At 38.4% G+C, this 25,976-nt stretch overlaps 1 protein-coding gene across 1 annotated transcript; it reads left to right on the forward strand.

The window, feature by feature from the left end:
- The first annotated feature begins 832 nt into the window (after positions 1-832).
- SMC3 (structural maintenance of chromosomes 3) lies at positions 833-24,912 on the forward strand. Its single transcript, XM_084209881.1, has 29 exons — positions 833-965; positions 4,803-4,878; positions 6,424-6,462; positions 7,278-7,345; positions 7,698-7,769; positions 7,956-8,035; positions 8,596-8,674; positions 10,015-10,132; positions 10,682-10,857; positions 11,475-11,555; positions 11,819-11,983; positions 12,130-12,251; positions 12,557-12,770; positions 14,391-14,494; positions 14,711-14,810; positions 15,263-15,423; positions 16,670-16,811; positions 17,117-17,267; positions 18,278-18,430; positions 19,325-19,476; positions 19,691-19,849; positions 20,541-20,648; positions 21,024-21,132; positions 21,641-21,888; positions 22,017-22,229; positions 22,970-23,161; positions 23,324-23,501; positions 24,028-24,134; positions 24,445-24,912. The coding sequence occupies exons 1-29, from the start codon at positions 951-953 to the stop codon at positions 24,514-24,516; spliced, it is 3,654 nt and encodes a 1,217-aa protein (XP_084066007.1). The 5' UTR covers positions 833-950; the 3' UTR covers positions 24,517-24,912.
- The last annotated feature ends 1,064 nt before the right edge of the window (positions 24,913-25,976 follow it).

The following is a 25,976-nucleotide window of genomic DNA, read 5'->3' on the forward strand; positions in this document are numbered from 1 at the left end:
ACAACAACACCTGAAATCACCATAAGAGGAAGAGATTAGGTGAAAATTAATGCTTCTCTCCCACCATTTTGCTTGTTTTTGTGTGTTTGACAGCTCCTCCGGGGAGCTGGATAGTGTCTCGGCGAGGTAAAGGAGCAGGCACGGACTCAGCCAGGCTGTTTTCCTGGGAATGTTTCGCACCATCGCTGTTTGCCCAGCTCACCCCGTGCACCTGTTCGGCTTCGCCCAGACTTTTTCCCGGTGGATGCGGAGCCCGGCTCCCAGCCCCACACAGCCGGGAGGAGCTGGCTGAGGGAACGGGTGCCCTGGGGCAAGGGGCGCGTCTGCGCAGCCCTAAGGCTGCTGATGCCTATTTTTTTATTACCTTTTTTATTTTTAAAAATCATTTTTAGATCCTCGAACGGAAGCCGGGTGCTCAGACCGAGCCTTTATTTGCCCTCCCGCGCAAGCGGCCCCTCAGGGCGGCCCCGACAGCGCCCCCTAGAGGCGCGCGCCGCCACTCGCTCCGCTCGCCTCAACTTGCCTTTGGCGCCCAATCCGCCCCTCGACGGGAGAAACCACTTCTCCTAGCTCCCCGGGGGAACACCGGCGCCCGGGAGGCAGTGACCTGCCTTCCCCGCTACGCAGCGCCCTCCAAAAGACCACCGAGGCACTTTAGAAGATCGAGAAAAGGAAATTCCCGTTGCTCCAAGTGGTGTCTCTACTTCGGCGGTACAGGAGCGTGTTCTCTGCTCCACAGTTCTCCCTCCAAGTGGCGCTGAATGGTTCACGCCAGGACAGGACGGGGAGGGTCTGCCGCCATTTTGTTTGCGTGAGGGGTGAGCGGGGGGCGGCTGAAGGGGCGGGAAGCGGTGGCGGAGACCTGCGGTCAAGCCGAGCGCTCGGACCGGAAAGAGACGGCGAGGACGGGCTGACCACAGCCTGGCGGGCCTACCGCATCCTCGGCAAACATGTACATCAAGCAGGTGAGCCGGCGGGATTCGCGCCGCCCGCAGTGTGCGGTGCGGCCTGTGCCTGGCCTAGGGGGTTGGCCCAGCCCGCCCCTCCCCGAGGCTGGGGGCTCTGCACCTTCACATCTGCCCTGCCCGCAGCAGGGTCCCGCGGGCTTGCGGCGAGTTCGGAGGCCTTTGCTTCTATCTCTTTTGTCCCGGGGGGTGGATCGAGGTCCAGGCTGAGGGAGCTGCTCCCGGCCCGGCCACGGGTCAGGTCCTACCGCCGGCTGGACTGGAGGCGCTTTCTCTCCTTCTCTGCTCCCCTTTCATTCATTGCACGTTTGAAGTGGCGCTGGGGTCTCTTTAATGGACCTGAGACTTGTTTGCGGGGCCCCTTTGTACGCCAGCCCCGGTGTCCCGGCCGTGGAAAGCTCGTACCCAAACAAAGGGCTCTGCTCAGCTGTCAGAAGCATCTTACAGCTGTTCACATTGTGGGGTCTCTGCCTTGGGGTGCTGTCTCACGCCCCCGGCCATGAACCATTTCACCTGTTATGCTTCTCCCTTGCCAAACGATCTGTGGCTTGTGCTCAGTTAAAAAGATCCTGGTGTACACCTTTTTCAAACAGTTTTTGAGGTCATCATTATATTCTGCAATTTCCTTGCAGCTGCTTTAGCAGCAGATTTTTATTACTGCTTTCGTGTTGCTGCATATGTGTGTTCATACAAAGCCTACCAGGATTCTCATTTCCTGGTGGACTCAGAATTGACCTGTTTCTCACACCCTGCGGGTGTTTTTCTTAAGAAGAATACTTTATTAGCGTTGAAGGTGTATGTTCTACATAGATACCAGGTTTTCATCTACTGTTTGGGTGACTGGGCAGTGTTTCAAACGCCTTTCGATTGTACTTTTGTAAATTACTCTTGATTATTCATCATAGATGGGCACATTGCTTTAAAGACTTTGAATAAGAGTTTTTGTTCTCCAGATTTGAATTACTTGAAAGCAGACCTTAGTGGAGATCTGTAGATTAGGTCTAAATTAGCTCAGAACCGGGGAAACGTTTCATTTTGAGGAAAACAAAAAGGAAATTTAGGTGGCCAATAGCCAATACTGTTATAGGAGGTATAGAAGAATGTCTAACTATGTGTGGGTGTGAGAATAAAAAGGATGAGAATTAGTTTGATTCCATCAGTATCCCCTATTTTTTGCTTTCCAGAAGTTGTTCCTGGAGTTTGAACATTAAAAATGTTCAAGTCTTGATCTGAGTTGATAGAAGGCAATGAAGAAGTTATGAGGTTTCAGAATATGGATGGATGAAGTGGTAAACCATCTAGGGAAAAGCTTTGGGGAGAACATGATGGTATTCAGTCTGCCTCTATCCCACTCCCATGGTGCCCAAGTGTGTGGGTGGTAAAAGTTTGTACTTGTGTACCAATATTCAAAAAATAGTAATTGGTTGGTTTATCGTTTTGTAGAGACTCTCAGGTTCTTATGAGAATCAAGTAAATGAATTTTTCCAATTCAGACGTTCTTTATATATTATGTGAAAAAACGAAAAGTTGTAGAGACCAACTTTTTTGCCCATTTTTTAATTTCTCCCTTCCCCTTGAAATCTAGTGAGTTTGGAATCAGTACTGTCTCAAAATGTTTAGGTTTTTAAATTTTTTTTTTTTTTTGTTAAGTATGTTAAATCAAAATGAATGAACATAGTTGCTGTGGCCTAAGGTCAGTGGCAGGACCTGATTAAGATATTCTGTTCCTTCTTTTCCTTTGAAAGCTGCTGGCACTGAACTTGCTGCAAAAGTCTGCACCTGGCAGATGAGGGAGACTGGTTTTTTAGGGGAGGTCGGGTGTTAGGGTTCCCAGCCACAGGTAGTCTTCAGTCCCTACATTGTCTTAAACTTGCTTTCTGTAGCTTGGTCCATTAAATTCTGAAATCCTTCATTGCTTCCAGAGCAGTGATCCGAATTCACTGCAGGTGGTTAAAGAAAACTGCCCAAGGAGAGGGAGCACAGACAACTGCAGTTCAGAAGAGGTTTAGGTGGGCAGAGTTTTGAAGGAAGCTGTATTGGAGCCCTATTTCTTTTCTGAAATAGCTTCTGCTTCACTCTGATGTTTAATAGTCAAGGATTAGTAATTTGCTGCCTATCTGTATTCTTAGCTTCAGATTCCAGAAATGAAATAATTTTGCAAAGAACATTTGACCAGAAAGCCATAGTGCCTGGGAAGAAAAGGGCTCTTGAGTTCTGACTAAAAGTTCATTAATGCCTTAAAGTCTTATTTCATTTTGATTTTTATAAATTCCTGTGTTTGATTTGCTGTCTGACATGGCATTTTCATTCAATATTAGTGAGATGGTTTTAATCCATTAGTACAAACAGGTGATAAGAGGAGTTTTCCACAACAATACTTGATAGTGACCTGTCACATAATGGGAGAAAGACTGAAGATCAAACTTGACATGAATAAATATGGGCATTTTCTTCTCCCAGTCTTTTGTCCAGTACTTTTTGTGGGCAGGATTTTTCCCTCCACTGATTAATGATACCTGAATATGGATGCAGTTCTGAAGGTAGTTGTTTCTTGAGGTGCTGGGATGTACACTTAATAGAGGCCTTTGTAGTATTGAGGAAAGGCTTGCTTAAATGTTTGCAATACTACTTCTAGGCTTTTTGCTAAAGTTTTGTATGTGCTTCTTGAATAAAAAATATTATGCTTATTTTCTGGGATATGGGCTCCTTTAATACTTGAAGGTGTGAGAGAAGGAGCAACATGTTCAGACAAATAGAAAATGGTGATAGCACCGTAGACCTTACAAACAAAAAATCTAAGTAATTTCTTATCTTAAGCTTCAGCACTAATATAATAATATTGAGAAGTATCTTGCAAGCTGTTTTTGTGTCTTCTTAAGAAGTAATTTTTAGTGTATCGTAGCTGTCCTAGTGAAACACTGTCACTGCTTAAACTGTATCTTGTTTCTGTTGGGGAAGAGCTGGGCAAAGAAGGCAGCTATTAAACGGGAACTGTAGTCCTGTTTCAAGCGTTCTTGCTGAAAGATCTGCACATGTCAGACCTTCAGGTGGCTGCTGCCTTTCTGTCATACTGAGCAGAGCAAAGCAGCTGTGCTTTCACCATGGCTTTGATATGTGGAACAGGTTGCTTGCTGCTGGAAGGCGGATTAGTTTTGTTGCTATGCAGAGCTGAAGTTTTAGTATATTGTAACTCTGTACCTGGTGTATTGCTAGGCCTGGCAAACCTCAAAATGCTGCTGAAATTAGAGAATTGAAGTTTGATGTGCTGCTTTCAGATGACTGTTTGGTGCATAGCTCTTGAAGTTATTTGCATACACTTTTGTCTCTTTAGGCTGTGAATTGGAGCCAAGACAAGCTTGCTTTTTTTATGTTTCCCTTTAGATTGCATAGTAAAATGAGACTACTGCATGTGAAATAGGCAGTCTAGTACAGTTTTTGCAGCCTGCAATGGCACTGCTTGGAGAATAAAATTCTCATGCTGTAAATAGATTGCATTATTAAAATTGAAAATAAGTGCATGTTATACTCAGTTTTCTTTCCTGTATATGATACGTTAAGCAAATACTTTTTTTTGTCTAGTCTGTTACCCTCTTGGAACTCTCTTGCTTGCCGTGCTTTGGCCCGCACAAATACCAGCTTCTCTTGCTAGGGGAGAAGTCTGTCCCTAAATCAATGCCTAGGTGGGGCGCAAGTTTGATGTAAGTTTCTGATCTTGAGCTGGAAAGTTGAGTGTGTGCAGGAAGGGTAGGCATATATTAATTGATATAAATATTCTGTCAAATGCTATAGTAGAAAAACTGAGATAACTTTGTTAAAATAACTCCCTCTTCTCACCAGGTAATCATTCAGGGCTTTCGAAGCTACAGGGACCAAACCATTGTGGACCCATTCAGCTCTAAACACAATGTCATTGGTAAGTTCTGATACTTGTCTCTTATCACTAGTTAAAATTTCACTTTTATTTCAGATTATATTCATGTCAGTCTCCTTTATAGTTATTAATATTCTGGTTATATTTGATGATTATATTTTCTCTTTTGGAAACTTCTGTAAAGCTGTCTGTAATGTCCCGCAGCATGTGTTCTACTTATAGCAGACAATTATTAACATTCAGTTTTGCTGGGACAAAGCTGAGTCTTCAGAAACTGAGTGAGGTTCATAAACTCCTTCCTAGGTGCACACCTCTGTATCAGCCAGACCTCCTTTAAAGGTTGTCCTTGCAGGAGCAGCAGCAGAGAATTTGATTCTTATTTTTTTTGGTCTGTGCAAGTGTCATCATTTTTATGAATAAGCGCACCAGCAATTATAAACTCCTGCAGAGAAAGAAGATCGTCTTTCTTGCAGTTTTAAAGGATTAATTTCTGGACTGTAGACTTGTCAAAAAGTTCAAGTTTTGAAGTGCAGTTTCTTGAATAATTCCTATTTTAATAGCATGTTGTTGTCCAGCATTCTCACACCTCTTCTATATCTGCCTATAGATGCCTGGCCCTGCCTTTTTGTTTGCATTGATTTTAGTGATTGTGCAGCAGCTTTTGAGACTGCTGACCCAACAGCAAGCAGTCAGTTTTGGACATAAAATCTTAGTAGCCAGGATTTAACTCTGGCACTAGGAAAAAAACCATGCATATGGCATGAATAGATGTCTTGCTTAGTGATGTTATTTCTGCAGGAACTAAAACTTTATCCAGGTATTAATGTTTTTAAAATATACTAAGAAATCTCTTTTCACTTAGAGTTTTTAGCTTTTTTTTAAAGACTTCGTATTATTTTTTGGAACGAGGTGAGTCTGAATACTATGTAGGTAGGCAGAGGTGAAAAGCCTGGGATGTTCGTGGCTGCTGGAAGACAAGGGGATTTGAAACTGATCTAGCAGGTGCTGATCTTAAAGAGAAGACACTGGGCCTTCTGAAACACTGTGGTATAAATATTGAGATTGTATTGGTGTAGTGCTGTGTTCTTTCACCTTTAGTTTTCTGTATAGATGTAGTATTACTTATTCCAGTCTTTTATGATTAACATGTGGAGTATTAAGAAGTTAATGTGCTACATGAAGTTCATACAGTCAACCTGAATCTATAGGCATGTGGTTTCCTCTGGATAAATGTTCTGGAGCCAAGAGAATTTGACTTAGGTTTACTGTTCTTATCCATCAGATTATCAGTATAAGAACCAAAAAGATGGTAATAAATAGGATTGGTTTAGCTATTCTTTTCATTGTGGAGTAGTTTTGGAGTTTGTAAGTCAAGGTAATGTGTTTGAGTGGGCAAAAGGCCACTGTCTTGTACTCCATCTACAAAGTGATCCATCTACCAAGTTCATCTCATTCCCTGGAGATTTCATTTGGCAGTGTTATATTTGGGTTCTGCTCTTGAATATTTTTGTGTCACGTTTAAAGTACATTGAAATGTTAGCCTATGTTAGCTGGAACTTATGTCATACTTTGTATTTTAATTTTCAGTGGGAAGAAATGGATCTGGAAAAAGCAACTTTTTTTATGGTAAGCATGGATTTCTTGTTAGCTGAGTGATGCTGAAGATACCAGGTTTCTTTGCTTGTTTTTGCTAGAACTTGGTTGACAAATGATCCTCCTGAATAAGGAGTGGCAGATTGGAGATTACTTGACAGTGATGAAAGGCAGATCTCAATGCACTTGTTTAATACTTAGTCCAGGTTTTTCTCCAGAATTCAGCTTCTCTTACTAAGGGCCTTCTAAGACTTTCAGCTGGCAAATGTATTTACAGGAAGAAACTGATTCTAAAAGTTGCCCTCCGTGAAAGATTATTATGATATTTGCTGTTGTTTCAGACATCCTTAGTAGCTAAATTCTACTCAATAGCAGTTTGGCACAGCTTAGGCATTCTTTTAATACAAGGTTATGAGGGGGATTTTGTGAGATGGGAGCATTAATGGAGGAGCAAAGATGCTAATTAAAGGTGTTAGTCGGCTTTGTGACAGTTGTGCTTATAAATTGTCTAATGCTAAGTATTTTAACAATATTTTTAGCCTAGCCTGTGTGCTGTGTATATGAAGAAGGAAGCTCATGAATCCCTGATTGTTCAGCATTGTTAATGATTATGCAGTGAACCAGTAATGTGGCAACAATGACTTCTTCAGATAAATCCTGCTGTACAGCAGGTTGATTGATTAAGATCCAGCAGATTAAGGTTTTTAATGAAGAAATATTGTAAGATTTTAGCAACAGCTTGATTGTATTATACAACAGTAAACCAGTGTGTTTTGAGTTAATGAAACTGTTGCATGTCTCCCTGAAGGAAAGAATAAATTTTCTGTTTCTTTCCTATTTTATTACAGCAATTCAGTTTGTCCTCAGTGATGAGTTTAGTCATCTTCGCCCTGAGCAGAGACTGGCTTTGTTGCATGTAAGTGAATGTGTATAGCAGGAAAACTAAAGAATAAGCTAATGCATTTGAATGGTATAACAAAAATGTTAAATTGCTGGGCTGTAGATATTTTAAGCCAATTATTTCAAAAGTAACTTCCTTTGTTTCAGTTAGCAAAAGGGAATTTATTACACAGTAGTACATTATGTTGATAGTACACACCAGTGAATGTGTAGCCAAGATTATCAGAAATAAAAATATGTGCTGGATCTTATGTAGATGCTCTTGCATCTTAAGTCCTTGAAAGGAAAGGGGAAGTGGGGTTATCAGGAAAAGAGAAGAAAGAGTTCAAAATCTGGCAGCTGTCTAACCAGAACATCTCTTCTCTTAGGAAGGTACAGGTCCTCGTGTTATTTCGGCATTTGTGGAGATTATATTTGACAATTCCGACAACAGGTTACCGGTAAGTTCAGTGAACTGCTTTGGACATAGATTTCCATTTCAGACTCAAGTGATCTCAGTCTTATGGAAGGCTTCAGCACAGTACCTGTTTTTGAGTCGTGTCTGCTAAAAAGTGTCATAAACATTCTGGGTTTGTTACAGCTGCTTGCAGTAGGTATGTGTATTTACTGGGTTTTGTTTTCTTAAGATTGATAAAGAGGAAGTCTCACTTCGCAGAGTCATTGGAGCCAAGAAGGACCAATATTTCTTAGACAAGAAAATGGTGACGTAGGTACTTCTTTTCCTTATCTGAGTGAGAACAGTAGTATTTCTGTGAAATTCTATAGGCAAACCCAACACTTGCATCCCTAGCATGAAATAATTTATTTCTGTTGTGTAATAGTGACTGCCAGTAGTTTGATAGCTGGAACATTAATCCTTGTACAATAGACAGCAGACTTTGAATTTGCAGTTTAATCCATCCATTGATGTGGTGTTTAACTGCTTGCATAGTATTTCCTTCAGGGTTTTTTTGAAATAGAAGAGTTACCCCACTCTCAGTGGTTTTATACCCTTCCTTGTGATATGTTTGCCTGTATTTCCCTCCTCTGTGCTTCAAGGTGCTTATTTCTTAATATGTTTCCAATTCTATAGTATTTTAGATATTTACCATTTTTATTCTCTCATTTCATTTTAGAATTAGCCATTTTCAAATAAAGAAGGTTGTTCAAACAGAGCATGCATTGCACATGGTGATATTATGTGATATATGGTTGTGATACTTTACTGCATTTTTATAGCTCTCACTTTTACTGTAAGTTTTTAATGGATTCATAACATCATTTCAGGAAAAATGATGTCATGAACCTTCTTGAAAGTGCTGGATTTTCTCGCAGTAATCCCTACTATATTGTCAAACAAGGAAAGGTAAGATTCTTTTTCACTAAGTAGAAGAATCACTGTCAAGGGTATCATGCTTCCTGAATGCCAGACTTAGTTCAGTTATTTCAGAAGTAAACCAAAACCTAAATCTACCTCGGTTTGAAATAGTTCTTGTATGTTAGTGCTTCTTTGGCAGATGTTATTGTTTTAGTAGTTTATGTTGATTAAAAAAAAATGATGTCTGTAAATGTTGATATTTAGCAGAGGATTTTTTTATCATAGTGATCTTTACAATCAGGGTTTTTTTCTGTATATTTAAATATAAAGCAAACTTGATTCCTGTGAAACAGTTCAGTATAAATTCAAAGATTTCTGGGCCTATAGATGAGGCAGCAGAGTAATGGTAGAGAATTTTAAGAGGTTGAAAATACTGTCAATGTGGAATGAATGGAAAATGCAGAAGTACCAAAAATGAGCGCACATTAGGAAAAGAGCTCAAGGCATGGTCTGTCTTAACTGGCCTTCAAGAGCTTTCAAAGGACAACCATATCTGGAGACAAAGCACAGACTACTTGTAATGGCTCACAGGATGGATCATCAAGGAGACTGGGAACTGTCACCTCCAAAGGTTGCTGAAAGGCATACTTGGAGAGGAATGAAAGAGGAGAAGACTTGAGGAGTGCTTGATGTAGGAATGCTAGTCCATTGTACAGTCTGCCAGATGTTTATCAGGATAAATTTTCCTATACAGTTGAATGTGTGCATTTGAAAGAAACAGCTTGAGCTGGAAAGTCACTCATAGTGGGGATTGGTGCACAGTACTTAACAGCCAAGATACACAAACTGGTTTTAATATAAGATAAATTAGAAACAGTTACCTTCTTAGAAAAGCATGCAGCCACTGAAATTCTATTGAAAGGAAGTGAGTTTTATGTTGGGTGTAATTGTATGACTGATTTGATGGCGTATTAATGAGTGTTTCATGATGTGAATTATTCTAAGATTTATAAGCCCTGCGTTTTAGCGTGGTTTTATGGAGGCATTTAAACTATTTGATTTAGCACCAGGACTTGAAAGCATGAGCTTGAGTTTCTCTAAATATAATTTTGAGTGATTTATGATTTTTTCAGTGTACATAGGACTTGTATCCTGACTTTTAGCAACAAATGGAAACATTTGAAAGGGAACAAATTTTATTACAAGTAGAATAATTGCTGTCCTGAAGTAATTGTCTCAAAAGGAAAGCAGTGTGGTGTATGCTATGTATCTGAATCTTGCCAAAACCTCAGGCAAGCAGGCGGAGCAAAAGAGTGCAATCTTTGCTCTGTTGTGGTTAGCCATACATCCAGAGCAGGTTATTGAAATCATAGGTCTTGAATTTTCAGATCAACCAGATGGCCACAGCTCCTGACTCTCAAAGACTGAAGTTGCTAAGAGAAGTAGCTGGTACCAGAGTGTATGACGAACGTAAAGAGGAGAGTATTTCACTCATGAAAGAAACAGGTAAAACTTTTAAGAAATTGCTGCTTTATGCCATGCTAATTCAATTAATTCTAAAACTTCAGGCTTTTTCAGTAAAGCTGGATAGATGTTATTTGTAGTACGTTGAACAATACCGAGCTTGTCATATTTCTTCCTTGAGTTTCCGATATCTCAAAAAGTTTAATAAGTTTCTCTCTGTGTGCTTTTAGTAATAAAACCTTTTAGCTAAGCTAATACAGATAGATTTACTGGTCTAAACATATGAGTGATGTCAGCTGGCAGTGATCCAGAAATCAGGATACCTACTGCTGTGCAAACACTAAAGTTCATGTTGTACAGCCTGTATTAAGTGTGTGAGCCAAGAGAGTACATGCTTGTGTTACTTTACATAACAAGTATCTACAGTTCTGCTGTTGGGATGTTTTTTTGCAGAACTTTTGGACATGGGGTGTTTTTACGTTTCGTGTATGTTGACAAATTGTGAATCACTGCAGTAGATTCAGTGGCTGTAAAGATGGGGGATTGTATTACAATGTTTAATGAATTTCAATCATGTCATGTTTTCTAAAGAGGGCAAGCGAGAGAAAATCAACGAGTTGTTGAAATACATTGAGGAGCGACTGCATACTCTAGAAGAGGAGAAAGAGGAGCTGGCACAGTACCAGAAATGGGATAAAATGAGGAGAGCATTGGAATACACCATTTATAATCAGGAACTTAATGAAACCCGAGCTAAGCTTGATGAGGTAAAATATCTTGGCTAGTACAAAATGTAATGAGCTGTTGGTTTGTTTTTGCTACTATCTCCTTGTGATCCTTAATAGAATCCTGACAGTGTTAAAGAAACTATCCTGTCCAGCCATCCAGGAGCGACTCTGGCAGTCAGAACTGCACCACCTGAGCTAGGACTGAAACCCCTTCCCAGCACAGGTGCCTCCCTTCACTCTCTGCACCACACTCACAGTTAGACCAGGTTTCCCATAGCAGAGTCTCAGATGTCTTGATCCTTAAAGTAATTTAATCTTGGTGCAATAACTAAATAACAAAGGAAGGTGGGACCCCAGCAAAGGAAAGTGGGTTTTTATCCCATCACAGTAGAAGCAATGGGGTTTCTGTTGCTGCTGTGTCTCTGAGTGCCACAGGTTCCCATCCCCTTTGTTTTGCAAAGGGACATTAGTTCTCTTGCCTGTGGCCTCCACCACGCAGAGCTTAATCTGCATCAGTCTGCAGCTGCGCACCGAACTATCTGCACTGTATGTACTCCTCAGCATCACTGTTCTTCACTAAATAAATTATTTTCTTTCTGGAACCACTACGAAAGCAGAATCTGTCTATTTAAGCTATTGGTGATATTTCCATACAGCTTTCTGCTAAACGAGAGACAAGTGGAGAAAAATCGAGGCAACTGAGAGATGCACAGCAAGATGCTAGAGATAAAATGGAGGTAAAAATACTTTTAAAAGGGCTCTCCAGAGGTGTGTTTTGCTTTGTGGTTTTGGGGATTTTTTGGAGGAGGTGGGGAGGGAGAGGATGAGGGCTGGTGATGTCTATATTAAATTGAGTTGCATGCTTTTATCCTGTTTGGAAACTTGGGGTTTTTCACACATCTAGTGTATTGTGATCTACAGAATAATGATCTTGTGAGTTTTGATAAATAGTGAAATATTCATTCAGTGTTTAAGATACTGCATACTTAAATTTGCATAGGAAATAGAACGGCAAGTTCGAGAGCTGAAGACAAAGATTTCTGCAATGAAAGAAGAGAAGGAGCAACTTAGTGCAGAAAGACAGGAGCAGATTAAACAGAGGACTAAATTAGAGTTGAAGGCGAAAGATCTACAGGATGAATTAGCTGGCAACAGTGAGCAAAGGGTACGTAACACCAGTGAAGACTTGAAATGCCATTGCAGAAGGAAGTGATCATGTACACTGAAATTTTGGTTTTAGACTGGAGCCTGTCACTCTTTTGTAAGGTTTGTTAAATACTAACTTTAAATACTGCTTTGTTTGACTTTCAGAAAAGACTGCTAAAAGAGAGGCAAAAACTTCTTGAGAAAATTGAGGAAAAGCAGAAGGAATTGGCCGAAACAGAGCCAAAATTTAACAGCGTAAAAGAAAAAGAAGAGAGGGGAATTGCTAGGTCTGTGGCATTTTATGCAAGTTTTATCAGTGCTATCCATCTGCAGTTAACAACTTGGAGATGGTCTGTAAAAAGCCTGCTTTATGTTGGGGTGGGAACAGTATTTGGCAAAATGATTTTCTAAGCTTAACCACTTCTTGTGGATGATGTTATTGTTTATACATGATCCTTTTCTTTTTGTTACTGATTTGGTGCTCGAATCTGAGGGCCTGGTATTGAAAATTCCAATAGTATTTCTTAATGCTTGCTCTTAATAAATTCAAGATTTCTTTATAATACAGCATGTCTTTCCCTTCTCAAAACAGACTTGCGCAGGCTACACAAGAAAGAACAGATCTCTATGCAAAACAAGGTCGAGGGAGCCAGTTTACTTCCAAAGAGGAAAGAGATAAGTGGATAAAGAAAGAACTGAAGTCTTTAGATCAAGCCATCAATGACAAGAAGCGGCAGATTGCAGCTATACACAAGGACTTAGAGGATACCGAGGCGAACAAGGAGAAAAACTTGGAACAGTACAGTGTAAGTTTGCAGCTTATTCTCAGTCTTTTTGAGAGGAGGGTTAAATACTCAGTCTTGGACTGAGACAGACTTCAATGCCTATTTATAAGGAAGATGTGACTTTCTGGCTAGATGTTGGCTTTGAAAAATGCTTATTAGAATCATCTACAGATAAACTTTAAGGTCCTTTGGCATTGCAGTGTGTTCACTCTATATGTTGGCTTTGCTTTCTTGTACATTCCCCAATGTGTTGTGCCTGAGTTATCAGGGATAAGCTTCTATCTGCCTTGCTCTTGTCTATGTTGAACATAGCCATGTCATAGAAAACAATTTGTTACATTCTTACAGAAGTCTGTGTTGGTTGTTTTCACTTCTCTCATTTTCCCCAAGCTACAGGGTCTTTTTGACTATGAAACAGGCACTGCACCCTTGTACCATGGTTGCAGCTGGTTAGAAGTTACATCCCTAGGCATATTAGAAGATTAATCTGTTACCTGAATGACTTAGATTTTAATTTCCATTCAGAAACGGCTCTTGCAGTGCAAATACAGCAAAATAATCCAAAGATAGCGCTTCTGCTAGGAGCTCTAGCTGTGAAAACCCTGCTTTTATACTGAGAGAGCAGACAGTGCCAATGCTGATGGTCTTCTTGGTCTTTGTGTAATATACCTACTGAAATTGAGGGTCAGTCTCACACCGTGCAGGAGTGTAGTTGTACAAAGATGATGGTGTTCTGCTAAACACTGCTTACTTGGGATCCACATAAGCGAAGTTGTGTTTCTCTGAGTTGGTGAATCAAGAAAATAGCATTTACCACTGGCTGATTGCAATTGTACTATACTGCTCAATGGTAATTCTGTAGAATTGAAGGGGTTATATTTGTTGTGGGTTTTGATTCCTTTCTATAAACGTGTCTTGGTTTCCTTTTCCTCCTCAAGGAAGGTTGATTTATGCTTAGGTGAGAAGTTGTATAGCTTTTTGTTGTTCAAAGAGAAGGCCTCTTGGGTGAATGTGATTGAGAGCTTGCAAGTTTAGTTTGGAACAAGCTGGCTGAGTTTTTAGAACATGGTTACTCCTCCTTGTACACATATAAATATGTAAACACCATCGAGTGCTAGCCCTGAACTGCTTTGAAAATGGCAGGTGTTAAATGAGCAAAGGGGGGATGTCTGTGCATTGGCTTAAACAGCACACTGTTGACAGCAGCTGTCTTGAAAGTCTAGTACTGCTAGAGAGCAGGCTAAGGCTTTTGACTAATAGCACGTTGACATGGTACGCAAGATTAGTTGTACTTATCACAAATGTCATTTCAGAGCATGATTACATAGAAGTTATATGTATGTTAGTTACTGTTTTGATTTCTGTTCTTGCTGTGACTTAGGGGGATCCATTTCACTTTAATGCCCAGAGGCACAGTTGAACTCAGTGCCTGCCTTGCAATCTGTGTGGCACCTACACCTTGTTACTGCTTCTTTACAAAGCTGTCTTTGTTCTTAGTGCTTTTGCAGTTTGTTGTTAGCTGGTTAAAGTGTTTGTAGGAATTTTCTGAATTTTTAATAGTTCAGTATTGAGTAAAATAAAGATTTTTTTTTTTGTTTTAAATAGAGCTGTAATTTCTTACTGTTCTTTTCTTTGTGTTAGAAACTGGACCAGGATCTTAATGAAGTGAAGGCTCGTGTTGAAGAATTGGACAGAAAATACTATGAAGTGAAAAATAAAAAGGATGAACTACAGAGTGAAAGAAAGTTAGTAATTAATTGAAATATGTCTCAATCTCACTTAATGTGAAGGACCCCAACTGTGTAGTTGTTAACATGGCATGTAGGTATGTTTTTAAAATATGGCCATGTATGAACTTCTGCACTTTACCTTCCCAGTAGATTAGCAATCTTTAAGAGAATAATAATAAAACATTCAGACTGCATTCACACTTAAAAAATTTTATTGCTTTTGTTCTGTAGTTACCTATGGAGAGAAGAGAATGCGGAACAGCAAGCTCTTGCTGCAAAGAGGGAGGATCTAGAAAAGAAACAGCAGCTTCTCAGAGCAGCAACGGGAAAGGTAATATAACCTCACTCTTGATAATTCCTTGTGGAATCTCATTCTTAAAGGACAAGTCAGTTTTATCTGAAAGATATGATATTTACTTTTAAAACTATGGTCTTTGTCATAATTAAGATGGACAAATGATATTATGGGCTGAATTTTTCAATATTTATAGCTCTAGCACTACTTGAAAATTAGTTTTGTGAGCTCAAGGTAGTTTTGATATGAGGAGACTAGGCAGAAATGGAATATTTTTAAAATTTCCTCTGATATCTTTTTGGTTAAAAAAACCCCAAACAAAACTGAAAAGTGATGGTCTCTTATTTAGGTATCTTCTGTTGGAGCTGTAGGTTAGTTAACAGGAATTTGGCATAAAGGAGGTTACACCTGTCACAAAGTTAAAGCTAGAATGAATATTATGCCCACACATTTTCACTGCAATGCAGTAATTAGCTGTATTTTAACAGGCCATTTTGAATGGTATAGACAGCATAAACAAAGTTTTGGAGCACTTCCGTCGGAAAGGCATAAACCAGCATGTTCTGAATGGCTATCATGGAATCGTGATGAATAACTTTGAGTGTGAGCCAGCATTCTACACCTGTGTTGAAGTCACTGCAGGGAACAGGTAATTAATTATGTGCTATTTAGTGCAGTGTCACAATTTAGTTGTTGTTGCAAGCTTCTACTGAAATTTTATTGTGTTGAACTTGATCTCTTGCCTTTTTTTTGTCAAAGTGCTGTTTCTTTGTGAAGGAACTAAGAATTCTGACTATTTAAATGATAATCCTAGCTGCTCCTGACTTTGTCTAAAAAAACCTTAAACAAAACCAGAGAGGAAAAAAAAAAAAAAAACAAAATAAAAAAAGGCCCCAGACCCACACTCCAGGGGCATTGCTGGTGTGACTAAATTATATTGAATAAAATGGACAGCATCTTCCAGTGTGGAGAATTCTACAGTAAGCAAGGCTGATATTTCAATAATAGTAAGAATTATTTCACATGTACTAGAAAATCTAATGGTTGAGAATGGTCTCTAAACTGTCAAAAACTGCTGTCTAAAAGTTATCTGAAAAGATGCTGAGTATTAATGAGTCTGTGTAAAATGTTTTCTAGAAGAAGTCAATGCCTGTTGGGTGATCCATCACTCACTGCAACATCTAACACTTCAAATTGATTAAGATGATCTTTTTGTGTCATCAGTCCCTGTTCCAACTCATGGGTACTCATAAAAGTTCTTGTTCTAATAAAGGGTAGATAATGGCATAAGAGCAGGAAAGAGGACAGAGGTAACATGATCTTGCAAAGTGTCACATAGAAATGTTGATGCTACTGGGATTGGAAATGTAGTCTCTTCTGAAACTTCTGTCAGTGTGAACAAGGGTGTCTCTTCCAAGCACTTCACGGTTCTCTCCGAATCCTGTGCCCCATAGTTTGCGAAACACTGTAACAAGCAGCCTTAGTTCAACTTGCAAAGGAAAAATCTTATTTCAGTCCCTCATAGTGCACAGGGGGATGGGGGTCTCTGTGTGTGGTGTATAGAGACAGCAGAGGCAAACTTTGGAGACCCATACAGAGAGAGGGGCTGTGTGTTGTATGATGGAAATGCAGAGCAGGTGTGGACACAGGGGCACTGTACACATACTGAGCTGCTCCTGGCTGGACAGTGGAATGTAAAGTTGTTGGCTAATCCTATTTTAACTAAAGTGAAAAGAATATCCACCTGCTTTTTCTAAGCTATGGAATTGGAAATGCAATGCAGGGTTATAGTGATGTGTTATGTAATGGTATCTGCATGAATACTGTCTGTATACAAATATATTTGTCCTTCTAGCATAGTAAAGCTTTGCCTACTTGTTTGGCTTGTTAAACAGGTTGTTTTATCACATTGTGGATTCTGATGAGGTCAGTACAAAGATTCTAATGGAATTTAACAAAATGAACCTTCCTGGAGAAGTTACTTTCCTCCCTCTGAACAAGCTGGATGTTAGAGATACTGCTTATCCTGAGACTAATGTGAGTTAGAATTACTTTTGAACCTCTCTTTGCTTCATAACTACAAAACCTCATGTTTTGAACTGTGTACATTGCTTATTGCCCACCACTTGCTTTTCTGTTTGTCTGCAGTTAAATGCTACTTCAAATGTATAGTTCTGAACATAAAAAAACTATTCAATAGAAAAACATTTTTCTACAAGGTATCTGCTCTTGATTAACTCCACTTTACAAGTGAAAAAGCAATATTAATAAGTATAGAGTTTTATTGTAACCTGATACTCAAGATTTACCTCAATTGCTGAATTGTAATTCTCTTACTTTAGGATGCTATTCCTATGATCAGTAAACTGAGATACAATCCAAGGTTTGATAAAGCTTTCAAACATGTTTTTGGGAAGACTTTAATTTGTCGTAGCATGGAAGTGTCTACCCAGCTGGCCAGAGCTTTCACAATGGATTGTATCACTCTGGAAGGTAAATACTGCAATTTTTTATAGGTTATTTATTGTAAAAATAGCATTCCTGGGAACATGGGGCTCATTAAACATGGTCTGTTTAGTGCTGTTGAAATAAGATTATTAAAAATAATATTATATTTGACTGAGACGTATGTACAAGGTTCCACTTCGTTAAGTGTAGTGCTTAAAAATACATGATTTCTTGGCAGGGTATGGAATTTTCCTATGCTCTAAATTTTAGTAGCAATGTATCTCTATCCTGAGAATTGCAAAGCAGATTAGGTTTGCATTCATACAAGTTTTTTTTATCCAGTTTAACAGGCATTTGTTTTCCTGCAGTTTATGGTGTTTTCCCCAGGCTCAAACCAGTGTTTAGGGTGTGAATGAATGGCCTTAATTCCTTATAAAGACAATGTGAATTCTTCCGTGCAACAGATATATTTATATCTTATGTTCTCTGAAATAATCTATAGCTTTTGTTAATTGCCTGTATTAAAGACGGCAGATTCTCTGCAGGCTTATTGTTGTCTCTTTGTTCTTAAAGTCAATCTGAAAAAATTCCTAAGGGTGTCTGAGGAAGAAATTACTAATTTTTCAGTGTCAGCATACTCTATAAGCCACAGATGCTGCTAATTACTTCATTGCTTTATTTCCTCATAGAAGACTTGAGATTTTTTTCAAACTGGTGTGCAAGGCATTTGCATTTTTACCTTAATATAAGTATTTTTTTCCCTTCAAGTTACATGGTTTCAGAAGTTAATTAAAACCAAAAAAAAAAAAAGTCAATGCTTAAAGGAGATCCTAGCAGTCTGTGATGATCTTGAGAAAGGAAATAGCACTTAAATTGAATAGAGAAATAAACATTCCTAATTACTGTAAACCTACGTGATTGCTGAGACATTCAGTGCTTTTGTAGCTTAGTTGAAATGTTCTGGATAACCTGCTGAGTTGTGCTGTGGAAACTGTGCTGGGCTTTATGGCAAGTGTGTAGTGTGCATTTTACATCTCATTCTGTTCTGCTCTTAGGTGATCAAGTCAGCCATCGAGGTGCTTTGACTGGAGGTTATTACGACACCCGGAAGTCTCGGCTTGAATTGCAAAAAGATGTCAGAAAAGCAGAAGAGGAACTTGGTGAACTCGAGGCAAAGCTCAATGAAAACTTACGTAGAAACATTGAAAATATCCTTTTGTTGTTAATGGGGAAGGTTGTGTGATGACAAAGCTTTTCTTTTGTGGTTACAGTAATAGATGGAAAACAGGAGACTGACTTGTTACATATTATCTGTGGCATTTGTTTTGACTGTTTTGTGTTCTCTGTGTTACTGTATTTGATACTGATCTCTAAAGTTTAGAGGTGAGGTTAAACACTAGATTATGAGGCTTTCTATTCCTTTTAGAGTCTGTTGTAGTAATTGCCATAACTAGATATTCTTGTTATCTGTGTTGATCTTCACTGCTTCTTCTGATTCAGGCTATATTTTTAGTACTTGTGTCCTGAATTTATTTGTTAAATAGTCCACTTATGCTGTGGAGGGGAGATGGGAGAGCATTGTGTTGTCATAAGCTCTGAGTTGCTTGACAGTTTTTGGTCTTTCCAGTCTCTTTACACTGTTGAGATCCAATATCTGCATTTCATGGGTAAGGGAGGTTTATACATTTTTCTTATACATCACTCAGGTCATGCTGTCCTTCAGACTGAATTCCTTTGCTTTTTGACTTGCATCAGTGCATTAGAGATATCTGTTCTGTATTTTATAAGATGTGAGCGTTCATTGCATGTTGAGATGCATCCCCGTGTTCTTCCGAATGTCATGTAGTAAAATAAGCAAGGAAATCTTCATTTGGCTTAGTTCCTGGTATTAAGTTACTTGTTAGGTTGATAAGCTGCTCAAGTTATTTTTGTTGATGATTCTTGATTTTTCCTCTAGAAGTGATCATTATGGTTTGGTGGAGTTTTGATTTGTTTGCTCTTTTGATGAAAGATGAATATGTCAGATAGAAAAAAATTGAAGTTACAAGTAGGAATAAAATGATTTTTAAAACAAGGACAGAATTTTCCTTAGCCCACAGTATGGATTAATAATGAGATTGACCAGCTAATGAACCAAATGCAACAAATTGAGACACAGCAGAGAAAATTCAAAGCCTCTCGAGACAGTATTTTGTCAGAGATGAAAATGCTGAAGGAAAAAAGGCAGCAATCTGAAAAGACATTTATGCCTAAGGTTGGTATGGGGATATTGAAAGCTGTTACTTGGTTTATTTTAATTGTTTCATTAATGTTACTGATAAACTTGCATTCCCTTCTGGTTACCATCATAATATGAAATATTAAGAGATAACTAGAGATATGTCACAAAAATATGTTGATATGAAGAGGTGAAATTCTATAAATCTAGAGATTGCTTTGAGGAGTGATTCTGTCTATCTGTCCAACAGCAACGTAGCTTGCAGAGCCTGGAGGCAAGTTTACATGCCATGGAGTCAACTAGAGAATCATTAAAAGCAGAACTGGGCACAGATTTGTTGTCTCAGCTCAGTCTTGAAGATCAAAAACGTGTGGATGCTCTTAATGATGAAATTCGACAACTACAGCAAGTAAGGAAATGAAAATATCTTGCCATTAAATGTGGTACCTTTCTTAGCAATAAACTTTTGTCCTTTTGTATGAAAAGTCACTTATGAATATAGTGTCAGTAAATTAGTGCTTTGTCAGTAGTAGGTAGGTGTGTTTAAAGTTTGTCATTTGCAAAGGGTATTTGCAAGTTTTTCTCAAACACTAGGTGAATTTTACCAGTTGATTGTGTGAGAATTAAGGCTATTTGTTGGAATCATCACAATTTTCTTGCTCTTGCTATTGACTTTCCAACAATAAATACAAATAGATATCATGTGAAGGGAGGGTGCACAGGATGAGAAAGGAAAATTTCTATATGTGAGTGGTAGGTGAGACAAAACTAAGCTTTTGATTGGCACACATGTTGCTGGAAAAATACTGCTTCTTAATATACTCTCTAAAGCTTTTCTGGGTTTAAGAATTGGATTCAGATACAAATAAAGATTAATAAACTGACTGATCTGTACAGTTGACTTTTATACTAGACAACTTTGAATTTTTTTTTCTTTCAGTTAAAATTAGAGGAACAGTCCAGAGAGCTGTGAGATTTTAATACACAGAATTGTGTGAAGAGGGTTTTTTTGTTCTTGTTGTAATAATTTTTTTTCTATAACAAGGTAAAAATAGTCCTAGTCAGGTAAGGCAAATAATATACTTCTCTACTTTCTTCAGGAAAACAGACAGCTTTTGAATGAGAGAATTAAATTAGAAGGCATTATCACAAGAGTTGAAACATACCTCAATGAGAATCTGAGAAAACGCTTGGACCAAGTGGAGCAAGTAAGGGTTTTCTTTTAAATGTGCTTTTGCAGTCTGGGTTTGGTTTATTTCTAGGGCTAACACATGTAAATCATAAATACTTATTTGTTACACTGTGGTGGGGTTTGCTCCCCTATGTATAAACTGAGTTAAGTATTCATTTGAATTTCATCAAGTTTTTAACAAAAGCTACTGTGAATACATGGCCTGTGTATTAATAGTACTATCATACTGACAGATTTGTTTGAAAATCTAACTATTCTCTTAGAACATTATGAATATATTGAATAGTATATGTATGTAATAGTTATATGTAGAGTAGCAGAAGATAGCTTGTTTGTTTGGCTTATGTTCCCATTCAATGCTGAAGCCTGGTGGCATTTATTTATCCCATAGGAACTGAATGAGCTTCGAGAGACAGAAGGTGGCACAGTTCTTACTGCCACAACATCAGAACTTGAGGCTATCAACAAACGAGTGAAGGATACACTGGCACGGTCAGATGGTTGGTAACATCATGTTTTGGAAAGAAAACTCTCCAGGGTTTTGAAAGTTCACACATACCACAATTGATTCAGAAATAGATCCCAATGTAATTAACTTGTGTTGGTGGTAATGGGCTTCTGACTTGAGGGTGTGGTACTTGAAAGGCAACTGTCCTACAAGCAAGATCTTGTATAGTTGTTCCTGAATTTTGTCTAACCTGTTTAAAACTCAGCTGCTGTCAAATAGGCTATCACATCTGTTTGGCTTGAAACTTCCTTTGCTTCTCTTTCCAGACTTGAACAATATGACTGTAGTACATTTGTTTGGGGTTTTTTAAAGCCATGTACTCATGGGGAAGAAAAGAGGGATTTTTCAGCCTTCTGCTTGAACTTTAACTTTCTGTTTCTTAATAGATCTTCTCTAGTCTATCTTCGTGTTTCATAAATACTTGATTGGATAATTGCTGATCTTATAGAGGCGTGTAAAACTTACAGCTTTGGGTTTTGTACTCTTGCTCAATATTGCAGATCTGGATAACTCTATTGACAAAACAGAAGCAGGAATTAAAGAACTTCAGAAGAGCATGGAACGCTGGAAGAACATGGAAAAGGAGCATATGGATGCTATTAACCATGATACAAAAGAACTTGAAAAAATGACAAACAGACAAGGCATGCTCCTCAAGAAGAAAGAGGAATGCATGAAGAAAATACGAGAATTGGGTTCACTTCCACAGGAGGCTTTTGAAAAGTATCAGACTTTAAGTTTAAAGCAGGTAACTAGTGTGCTTGGTTTCATGTTTTGTTTTTTTTTATGACCTGAAACATTAGTGTCAGTTGCATCTTGACTGTCAAGTGTGGCTAGAATTGCAAGCCACATTGTGTTCATGTTTTCTGTTTACAGTTATTCCGCAAGCTGGAGCAGTGCAATACTGAACTGAAGAAATACAGTCATGTTAATAAAAAAGCTTTAGATCAGTTTGTGAATTTCTCAGAGCAGAAGGAAAAATTGATAAAAAGACAAGAGGAACTGGACAGGGGCTACAAATCCATCATGGAGCTGATGAATGTCCTTGAGCTCAGGAAATATGAGGCTATTCAGCTGACTTTCAAACAGGTAATAAAATGGCAACAATTATAAAGACACTGGTGCTGAAATCAATCAAGTTGTCCCATGGTGTAGCAGCAATGTGAGGAGAAGAGGATACTAAATAAATCTGTACTAGGAGAAGGCTGTGTCGTGTAACTTAAGGCTTGTGGTTTTTTTAAGTACTGAAAAGTAAATAAGGCTACCATTTTCAATATGTGCCCATCTCCAATACAACTAGCTTTGCTTTAAACTTCTTAAATACTTTCTCTCAAGTGAGTTCCTATATACTTACGTACAACGCTTTCTGGGAACTGTGGCAAAAAAACTGCACCAAATCCCTTCTCCTTGAGGCTATCGAGGTTCAGATTTAGTGAAATTAATTCTAATGTTAACAAAAAATCTTAACTACAAAATGTGTGAATGTTCTCTTTAAAGGTTTTTTGCTTAACTGAAGGTTACTAAGTAAATCTTATTTTTGCTACAGGTCTATGTTTTAATTGCTGAAAAAAAAATTAATTACTGAAAAAAATTTTGAAAATTCTTATACTGCAAAAACAGTTCTTTTGACTCTTGTTTTAAGCCATGCTTTGTACAGCATACATTTCTCACTTCTGCTTAAGAACATGAATCTCTTCTTTGAAGCAGATACTTTGTGTTCATGCAATAGCACTTGCTGCATTTGATTTCACTCTGTAAAAATGAGTAGGTTTTGATGAGTAGGTTTCACTTTGTAAAAGTGAGTAGGTAAAAATGACTTTCTTTTTCAGGTGTCAAAAAATTTCAGTGAAGTATTCCAAAAGTTAGTACCTGGTGGCAAGGCCACGTTGGTGATGAAGAAAGGAGATGTGGAAGGCAGTCAGTCCCAGGATGAAGGTGAAGGCAGTACTGAGAGCGAAAGGGGATCTGGATCTCAGAGCAGTGTTCCATCTGTAGATCAGTTCACTGGAGTTGGCATAAGGGTAAAGAAAAATATTTGGTTTTTAGTCCCTTGAATGTTTGTTTGGGTTGTCTTTTAGCTATATTTTTAAAAGGCAGCATTTAGTTGATCCTGTGTGTTTAATAGCAAATGATGCTGTGGTTTAGTGTTTTGAAATCATCTTGCTGTTGCGTTGTTTTCTTAGGTATCGTTCACAGGAAAGCAGGGTGAAATGAGAGAAATGCAGCAACTTTCAGGGGGACAGAAATCTTTAGTGGCCCTGGCCCTAATATTTGCCATCCAGAAATGTGATCCAGCTCCATTTTACTTGTTTGATGAAATCGACCAAGCCTTGGATGCCCAGCATAGAAAAGCTGTGTCAGGTACTTGTCTGCCTTTTATAATCGTCATTATTGTTGTGGGTAATAGTTTGTCTTCTCTTCCCTGATGTTTAAGACTAAAGCTTTTGATCATAAAAACACATTTTTGAGAAGCTCAGTGCATGTTTGAGGAAGTTTTCACAAATTTGGTTTTATGTAGAATCTCTGTTCTGTTACTGCATGTAAAGGATCTCCTCACTGCACTTCAGTGTGTTAAAAAACAGTCCTGTTTTGAAGTCTATTTTGATTTTAAAAAGTAATAGAAAAGTGCTTATGCTGTTTTTCATCATAGAAGTTTAATATACTAGGTTTGCTCAGTGGCTGGACTTGTCAAGAGTTCGTACTGGAAAAATGAGAATACTTGTATGTATTATCTGGGAAATAAAACTAGTATAGATACTCCCTTGATTTATGGGGTTTTTGCTTCATTAACCAAAACCTCATTTTGAATAATGCAAAGAGTCTGCTATTTTTGTCTCACTTTATTGAAAATGCTACATTAATAAAGAATTTTTGTGTTCCTTTTTAGATATGATTATGGAATTAGCTGAACATGCTCAGTTTATTACAACAACTTTTAGGCCAGAATTGCTTGAGTCAGCTGACAAGTTCTATGGTGTAAAATTCAGAAACAAGGTAAGTAGTATGATAGCTTCTCAGTAAACACCATAATTAAGATAAGTTGTGCATTTGAGACTTAGCAAGAATTCAGAGTGAATCAGACTCACTTCAGCTGATAAATTTCTGTTTGTGACACAGTCTTCTATAAAAAGTTCTCTCGATCTTGAAAGACAATTTAAATACCTGCAGATGTGTCCCATGTCACATTCTTTAAAGGGATTATAAATTGATCATACACTTATTGCTGAGTCCTGGAGCCTTCAGAAATGTCTGTCTTATTCTGCAGGAGGTATTGTAATAACTGAATGATTCTTTGTTCCACCAGGTCAGTCATATTGATGTGATCACAGCAGAAATGGCCAAAGACTTCGTAGAAGATGACACCACGCATGGTTAAAGGAACTTGTAATTACTGCTTATTTGGAAGATGTGTATAGTGCTATGTTTATGCCAGGGACCTGTACATTTAAAAGATGAACTATTTAGTCCTTGTTTAAAATAGTTTTTGAACACACATTTTAACCAAGACCCCAGAAGGCTTAGTTTCAAATGAGCTTGAGTATCCATTTTGTCTCTGTTGCTGTATTTTATAAGATAATTGTTAATGTTACCTTTATACAATACCTGTAGTTTGGAAATTTGATTCTCTTCCTTCAAATCTTTTGTAAAGTGTTTGTTGCTGTTTTAAAGCTTTTCAGAAAGTGCTAGCTATTTCTTCTTAAGTATAGTTTTATCATTTATATTGCCTCACACTTTTTTTTAATGGCTTCAATTAAAATGGTTGGTTTTATGGCTGTAACTTTTATATATTAAGTTTTTGGGTTATATTGTCTTTCTGAAGGGGAATCCACTAAAATGGAGAAAACACTTCATATCGAAGTGGCATTTTTCAGAATGAGCCACTCTTCTTTCTTCCCCTCTTCTGCACATTGCCAGTGCCAGAAGAAAACTGCCCCAAATCTATGCTTGCCCAAATCCGTAGTGTTCTGGTTATTGAACTGAAAAAAGGTAAGTATCAGAGAATGCTGAAAACACCCTAGAACTGTGTCAAAACAAATCACAGCCCCCTTCTTTTCCTGCACATTGTCCCATGTAACAACCTCTCCATTACATCCTGTTGCAAGACCAGCATAACTTGAGCCAAGTGACAGTCCCCAGTCAAAAAGTGAAATCTTTTCCTGTTGTCTACGGTTTTGGCAAAAGGATATTGAATAGTTTGATTTGGAACACTTAAGGATTTACCACAAACCATGAATTTTGTAGGGGCCAAAGGAGTTGTAAAAAGAGAATCCATTGATGTTAAAATATTATACCTATAAAAACATAATAACCTTAATGCATAGCTTATGTGACTTTCAGTAGTACAGTGAGAAACAGTGAATTTGTATGTTGCATTTATTCTGTGTAGGGCACATTCAGCAAAGCAGAAGAATAAAGCTCTGATAGGTTTTGATCTGCACACACTCTTGCTCCCCACTGAGAACTTCAGGAAGTGCAGGAAAGGAAGGCATGAACTGATGGCTGGGCTCAGGAGTGCTTATCCTTGCATCACAAGGTAGGGTGAGAGAAGAGTACTGAAGCTGATATGGAGCAACTTTCCCAGGTAGTGATAGACATGTGGGGAAATTACTATCTGCAGTAAATCTTAAGCCAGGAGGAGCAGGAGGATGTTGTGACATAGTGCTTTCTATAGTTCCAGGGACTCAATAGCTGCAGAGAAGACTCCTCTCAGTGAAGAGAGAAGTACAAAATGTGAAACAAAGTGTCCCAAATGCCCCCAAAATTTCTAGTGTGGAAAGAGACTATATTTTAGAACCCTGAAGAATCTGAAATCTGTCCTCTTCATACAGAGCTCTC

This window comes from Fringilla coelebs, assembly GCF_963513975.1.
Source record: "Fringilla coelebs genome assembly, chromosome: 8".
Lineage (NCBI taxonomy): Eukaryota > Metazoa > Chordata > Aves > Passeriformes > Fringillidae > Fringilla > Fringilla coelebs.